This window comes from Rousettus aegyptiacus, unplaced genomic scaffold (genome assembly GCF_014176215.1).
Source record: "Rousettus aegyptiacus isolate mRouAeg1 unplaced genomic scaffold, mRouAeg1.p scaffold_m13_p_7, whole genome shotgun sequence".
Lineage (NCBI taxonomy): Eukaryota > Metazoa > Chordata > Mammalia > Chiroptera > Pteropodidae > Rousettus > Rousettus aegyptiacus.
In genome coordinates this window covers 69238901-69246899 of record NW_023416310.1, presented here as the reverse complement: position 1 = coordinate 69246899, position 7999 = coordinate 69238901, and the positions used below count along the sequence as shown (strand labels likewise).

Below are 7999 nucleotides of genomic sequence, written 5' to 3'. Positions count from 1 at the left end.
ATACAACACATCAAAACTTTTGGGATATAGCAAAAGCAGTAACAGGAGGAAAGTTCACATCATTACAGGCCTATCTCAAGAAACGAGAAAAATACAAATAATAAACAACATAACACAGGTAAAAGAAGAAGAAAAGAAGCCCAAAGTCAGCAGAAGGAAGGAAACAATAAGACTTAGAGCAGAATTAAAAGAAACTGAGAACAAAAAGACAATAGAAAAATTAATGCAACAAAGAGCTGGTCCTTTGAAAAGATCAATAAAATTAACAAACCATTGGCTAGACTCTTTAAGAAAAAAAGAACACGAATAAACCAAATCAGAAATGAAAGTGGAAAAGTTACAAAGAATACAGCGAAATACAAAGAATCATAAAAGAATACTATCAAAGAGGAAACGCCACCAGATTCAATAACCTAGCCTAAATAGACAAGTTTTTAGAAATATACAACTTCCCTAGACTGAATCATGAATTAAAAAATCTAAATAGACTGATTAATAGTAAGGAAATCATCAGAAACCTCCAAGAAAGAAAAGTCAAGAAGCAGATGGATTCACTAATAAATTCTACCAAATATTCAAAGATAATTTAAACCTTCTCTATCTTTTCCAAAAAATTAAAGCAGTGTTTCATAACTCATTTTATGAGGCCAATGTTATCCTCATACCAAAACCTGATAAAGATAACACACACAAACACACGCACACACACACAAATAGATGATTGGATATAGACAAATGCCTCGGAAAATACAGATGCAAAAATCCTCAACAAAATACTCGCCAATGAAATACAACGGTACATGAAAAAGATTTTACATCATGATCAAGTGGGCTTCATTCCAGGGGCACGAGGATGATTTAACATACACAAATCAATTAATATGATACACCACATAAACAAAATGAAGGATAAAATTATATGAAAATATGATGCAGAAAAAGCATTTGGAAAGATATAGCATCCATTTATAATTAAAACACTTAATAAAAGGGGCACAGAAGGAAAGTAGTTCAGCATAATGAAGGACATATACAACAAACCTCAGCTGACATCATACTTAATGGTGAAAAACTAAAAGCCTTCTCTCTAGTACCAGGAACAAGTCAAGGCTGTCTGTTATCATCATTATTCAATATAATGTTGGAAGTCCTAGCTAGAGTAATCAGGCAAGAGAAAGACATAAAGAGCATCAAAATTGGGAACAAAGAAGTCAAGTTGTCACCTTTTTGCAGCTGACATGATTATCTATATAAAAAACCCTGAAGACTCCATTAAAAAAAACTATTAAAAATGATAAACAAATATAGTAAAGTTTCAGGATACAAAATCAATGTACAAAAATCCATAACATTCTTATACACTAACAACAATTTTTCAAAAAATAAATTAAAAAATTCCATTTGCAATTACAACAAAAAGAATAACATACCTAGGAACAAACATAACAAAGCATGTGAGAGACCTATACAGTGAAAACTATGACACATTATTAAGAAATCAAAGAAGGCACAAAGAACTGGAAAGATATTTTGTGTTCATGGGTTGGAGAAATCAACATAGATAAAATGACCTCTTTACCCAAAGCAATATACAGATTTCATGAAATCCTCATCAAAATCCCAGTGGCATATTTTAAATAGAACAAAATAACATCAAAATTGTATGGAATCACAAAACATCTCAAATAGCCAAAGCAACATTGAGAAAAAAGAACCAGGCTGGAGGTATCACTCTACTTGACGTCAAAGTATAATACAAAATGACAATATTCAAAACAGCATGATATTGGCAGAAAAACAGACAAAAAGGCCATTGGAACAGAATTAAGAGTCCAAAAGTAAACCCATACAAATGGGTAAATAAATTCCAACAAAGAATTTAAAAACATACAATGGGAGGCAGCTCCATAGTGTAGTGGTTTCCATGTCTGCTTTATATGCAAAAGGTCCCGGGTTCATGCCCCAGGTGGAGCCATGAAGCATACCCCAGGTGCGCCAGGCCTCAAGTGTGCCAGGCCCTCTGAGTGCACCAGGCCCTAGGTATGCCAGGCCCTGGGTGCATGACGTGAGTGTGTGAGAGGGGAAGCTGCCTTCAGAGATCCAGTTCTTAAGGGGAAATGGCAACATTCATAGGTCAGGGGTGGAAGTTGGGGGAGGGGAATTAAAGAGGGAAAAAAGATAAATTAAAAAAAGAAAAACATACAATGGGGAAAGGAAAGCCTCTTCAGTAAATTGAGCAGTCAAAACTGGAAGACACATGCAAAAGAAAAACTAGACTTCTATCTGTCACCATATACCAAAATTAACTCAAAATCAATCAAAGATATGAATATAACATCTGAAAGAGTAAATTGTATACAAGCGAACATAGGTACTAAAATCATAGACCTTCGATTTAGAGAGGATTTTATGAATTTGACCTCCAAGGCAAAGAAAGTAAAGCCAAAATAAATGAATGAGACTATATCAAGCTTAAAAAGCATTTGCACAGTAAAAGAAACAATCAACAAGACAAAGAGGCAACCAACTGAATGAGAGAAGTTATTTGCAAACAACACCTCTGATAAGAGGCTAATTTCCAAAATACACAAAGAACTCATACAAAACAACAACAAATAACAACAACAAACAATACAAGAAAACATGGGCAGAGGACCTGAATAGGCACACATCACACAAAAGACCCACGAATGGCTAAAAGATGTATGAAAAGATGCTCAACTTCACTAGCTATTAGGGAAATGCAAATCAAAACCACAATGACATACCACATCATACCTGTTATGGTATGATAATGGCTATTATCAACAGGACAAGTAATAACAAGTGTTGGAGAGGCCGTGGGAAAAACGCAACCCTCATACACTGCTTGTGAGAATGTAAATTGGTACAGCCACTATGAAAAACACTTTCTGGAGGTTCCTGAAAAATCTAAGATTAGAACTACCACATGACCCAGCAAATCCCTCTTCTGAATATTTACTCTCCAAATTTTAAAATATTTATCCATAAAGTCAGTGTACCCTGATGTCCATTGCAGCATTGTTCATGGTGGCCAACACCTGAAAACAACCAAAACGCCCTTTCATAGATGATTGGATAAAGATGTGATACACATATATACCATGGAATATTACTCAGCCATAAGATGAAATGCTGCCATTTGTGACAAAATGGATGGAACTTGAGATTATCACGCTAAGCGAAACAGGTCAGACAGAAAAGCTTAAGAATGATATGCCATCACTCTTAAGTGTGATATAAAACTGAAAGCAATAACGAACAAGACAAACGAACAGGGCCTCATGGACACAGACAACAGTTTATTGGTTACCAGAGAAAAAAAAAAGAGTGGGGGGGGGAGGTAGATAAGGGTAACGTGGGTCAAATACAAGGGTATGGAAGAAAACTTTACTTTGGGTGATGAACACACAATACAATACATGAACGACATGTTATCGAACTGTACAATTGAAACTATGTAATTTTATTAACCAATGTTCGCATCAGTAAATTTAATACACAAATTTAAAAATTGAAAAATACAAAAAGAGCTCTCAATGAACACCATTAACATCAGTGAAAACTTGGTTGTTTGGGTCTTGTTTAAATAGCAGGTGTTTGGGTAGTTTGAATTTTAAAACTCAATAGTGTTTGTTTCATTCACAAAATCTGCTGAAAAGTTAATTAGATGCCACGAAACAGTTTAAAATACTGTATAAATTTAAAATACATCATCTGCATATGATACACAAATATTTCCTTTAATAAAGATGTTCATGTGTCATATGGTTAATGGGAACAATTAAAATGTTATATAAACAGATCAGTAAATACATTTTGATTATTTAAATTTCACAACATATAATTTTTCTTCAAAATCTGTACATATTCTTTTGAGGCATTCAAAAGTAGATCATCAGTGGATTGTAGAGGAGACGGTTTATGGGACTCAGATTCAAATTTAGCAGCAGCTGGAAAGAAAAGTGATTATATTTGTTATCTAAAATATAGCTAAATATAAGTGTTAAGATCAATGAAAAAATATACAATATGAGATTACTATTTAAGTATAATTTGCTCATGGTCACACACTGAATTAATTGCTCTCTGGTTAAGTGTCAGAGCTTCTGGTTTCATCCGTGTGCTATAGTAGTATGGCCAGCACTGGAGTTACAAGATGACGATGACATGGTTCACCCCTAAACAATCATGTACTATCAACTGAAAAAACAGATGATCAGATAATTTTCATTCAGAGTTATATATGCCATTACAAATATAAAACAAGACACTATTAGAACAAACAGTTTGTGTCTATGTTGCCAGCTTTTTGGTGGAGGTGATATATAAGTTGATACCTGAAGGACAAGAAGTAAGTATACAAGAGGTAGATGCAAAGATGAGTGATGAGGAAAAACACTTGTCGAATTAGTAGTCCAGTTTGGCTGGACGCTAGAGCAAAGGGGCAGAATAAGGTAAGGAGCAAGAGATAATAAGGCTGAATTATTAGGGACGAACTAAATTGATCTTAGTGTTTTTATTCCATGCAAAGGAATTTGGAGTTTCTCTCCTCAGGGCAAAAGGTAAACCAAAGACAAAGTCAATGACTGGAGATGGAAATATCACCCAGAAGGTGACAGCTATGGGAATTGTAATGGCTTGGCTAAGTATTACCTGATGAATCTGGTTTGGGGCCTTGTCTATCACTAGGAAAAACACAAGAAGTTTATGAAGCTCCGTTTCTGAGAGTGGTTTCAGTGTGCAGGTTGACAGTTCTGTATAGATGGTGGAGGAAAGGAAAGGGGAGCCAGAAACAAAAAGAGATATGTGGACTTTTGAGATTTTTAACAGGCTATGGGACATGATAAATAAATGAGGAATAAGTATATTCTTCATTATGAATGTTTATGCTTTCATGTTTTACATTTGCTATGTGGAAGAAAATATTTAACATAGTATCTATTGTCCAAACATATATGGGATGCCATTTACTATTTACAGCTCATATCAAAAATCTTAATAAAATTAATAACTTTTGACAATATACCTTCATTTGATGCTTTAGTTATCATTTTATGCATCTCCTGCCGCATCTGAAATAAAACAAATATTATTAAGTATTTAAGTTAAACAGGCATTATTATGGGAATGATATATAGTTTATGAAATGTGGCTATTAAATAATACTTTAAGAGACTAGACCTAACCTAGGGATTACATACACAGAAAAATTATCATGTTAATAAAATAAAATAAACTTCTACTTTAAATTTTAGATAATAGAGAAGGTACATATGTATACTATTTAGATTAATCTGATAAAAATACAACTGACAGTGGGCTACTGAATAAACGTAATTTCATAAGGCTGATGTTTCATCTGATTGGTGTAAAAAAGTTTAAAACAAGTCAAGTCTTAGTTTACATTGAATGCATTCTTTTACAACTCTTAGAAAAACTTCCCTTTATAAATTTTTAAAGTGTTTGTTCTAATGGAGTTTTCTTAAGATAAGCTCTCCATCTTTACACTTTTAGAAAATTAAAATCATAAGATATGTTTTACGCTACTAATTTTTGAAAGTAAAATGATAAAAGTGGTAATGTCATTTCATGTGAAAATTCTACTCACAAAAAATATGTAACACTATTTTGCTGTGCGTAATAGAACTAAAACATTTCTTTATTCACAAGGACACAAAGATTTCAGAAACTTTGCTTGAATAAAGGAGTAATATGGGCTAGAGTCAATTTTCAAACTTAGTTTCTGATTGACTTTCTATAGTTAGTAACAACAAAAATAATAAATAATTCTTTACTTGTAACTTTGTTTCCTGTTTACAAATTAGGGCCAATTTTTGAAACATCCAACTAATTGTGTTGCAGTCTACTTAATTATGAAATGCCTGGGAATGTTTCAAACTATATTATAAGTATCCCCATTTGGAGTGTTCTTCTTCAAACTTTTCTCATAAAATGTTTCCTCTCACTAAATGCCCAAAACAAGGCTTAAAATATACACTGAACATAATAAACACTGTGGTGACAGTGACAGTGTCTCTCCAAAGTTTAGTTGTGAAGACAAGCTTGTTGGCTAACATGTTTCTCAATAATTTCAAAGACTGCTTTCCATAAAATGTTTTTGACAATGGCATGAAAGATAGGGCTTATCAAATAAATAATGTGAAATCATTACTAAAAAAGCCTTGTAAAATCAAGAACTCAATAATAGATGAAGGGAGAGACCTTTATTGAAACAATTTCATGTTGCTATTTAAAAACAATGTAACATTATTATCTTTTCCCCAATAAGTTTTTTTCTCAAATATTTACTTCTATGACTCTTATGTTTACTTCTAGGTCAGAATTGTGTTCAGATGGTGGAAGTTCTTGGAAGTCCAATATTAATAAGGAACACATCTACAATTTGATTTATACTTTTCCATTTATCAAGAATATAGAAAGATGAAAAAGATATACACAGGAAAACAATGTATCAGAAGTTTTAATTCAAAGGAGTTTTAATTAGAAGAATTTCTCATAACTGGTTGTTTCAAATATGTCCCATTGAAATCTAAGGTTCTACTGGGGACACCTCTAAGGCTGCACAGCTTCAGAGTCTCCATCTTTTCTTTGTTTTATGTAATACAATTTCATACAAAAAATTCTCTTGAACAAAGAATGATTCAAGTCTTCAAAAAAGAATTTTTTAAGCATTATAGTCATTGATTTAGGCAAACTACCTAATTTTACATAAGAAGCAACAAAAGCTCAGAAAGATTACATATTGCCTAAGATCACAAAACCTATTTATTAGCTGCAGGCCAGGAATGGGCTTTGGGTTTTCTTAGTGAACCTGGAGTTCTATGTCAGCTACTTCCTCATCTTCAGGAAAAATACACTGTTTTTAACTATAACTCAGAGAAAATAAATATGTAAAACATTGTCACATAGCTCATTAATATTTAAGCATAATTATTAATTTTAAGACAAATTAAAATAGCAAACCAAAAATTAATAGCAAAACTTTAAGTATGAGCAGTCAATATACTCAATTTACAAGGCACACTTTTTTTTTTTAACCATGGGACAGCAAACTTGAAGGAAAAAATCTTTTGGTAAACCAGGCAAGCTGAATTTGAGGAATTTGATCCTTTAAAGAACATTTTCCTCCAAAGAGAACTTGGTCTGCCAAAATTAATCAAGAAATAATTTTCCATGTCGTGGTTATCTATAGCAAAATTGAAAACACAACAGAAACTTCTCTTCACCATCTAACATACTTTTGTCCAACTTCTCACAAATGACATGAGCTTAATTTCAACTATAATTTCAACCCAGTCAGAAATCATAGGAGAACCTCATTTCTCTGCCTCAGTTTTTCACATGAGGACTTATACTCTCTCTACCTTCCTCAAGACAGGAGGAGAGATTTTCCAAATGGTTCAATTTGAGAGAAGGAATCTTTAAGAAATGCTTGCTTGCTTTCAGGTCTCATCTTTGAAAGGCTCTGTTTTCCCACAGTAATGTGTAGTCAAATCTGCCTTCATCTTCGCAGTAAGCAGCCTGCCCCTGAGACAGGTGTCAAGCATTGTTTCCTCTGCTGACAACTGTGAGGGGAATACCTTGATTTGGGAGTCAGTGTTTGGAAGCCTACTGCAGCCACACATCTAAACCACGCCCTCTGTGTCCTTAGTATGTGTCAGTAACAAAGTGAGTAAGGTGATCTCCACCTGACCAATTCCTATGTTCTGGCTCGGAAGGGGAAGAGGAGTGTCATTTGCCATCTACTTCACCACAGCTTCAACAAAAAAGATAACTACACAACAAGTATAGGAATGTTTTCTTCTTCCTTGACTTTATAATTCTTGTAACTTGTTCAAAACGACTTCCGCTTTAAAGAGGGAAAAAGTCGTAACAAATATTTTAGAGAAACAAAATGAAGCCAATCACAGCAGCAAAGCACAATAAAATGCAAATATATGTTCACTTTTTCAAT

At 33.5% G+C, this 7999-nt stretch overlaps 1 protein-coding gene across 1 annotated transcript in view; it reads right to left on the bottom strand.

The window, feature by feature from the left end:
- Positions 1 to 3855: 3855 nt before the first annotated feature.
- Positions 3856 to 7999, bottom strand: part of LOC107509932 (ankyrin repeat domain-containing protein 26) — a 64378-nt gene continuing 60234 nt past the window's right edge. The window contains 2 exon segments of the mRNA XM_036225058.1: positions 3856 to 3974; positions 5051 to 5096. Coding sequence (XP_036080951.1) covers positions 3856 to 3974; positions 5051 to 5096 — 165 coding nt within the window.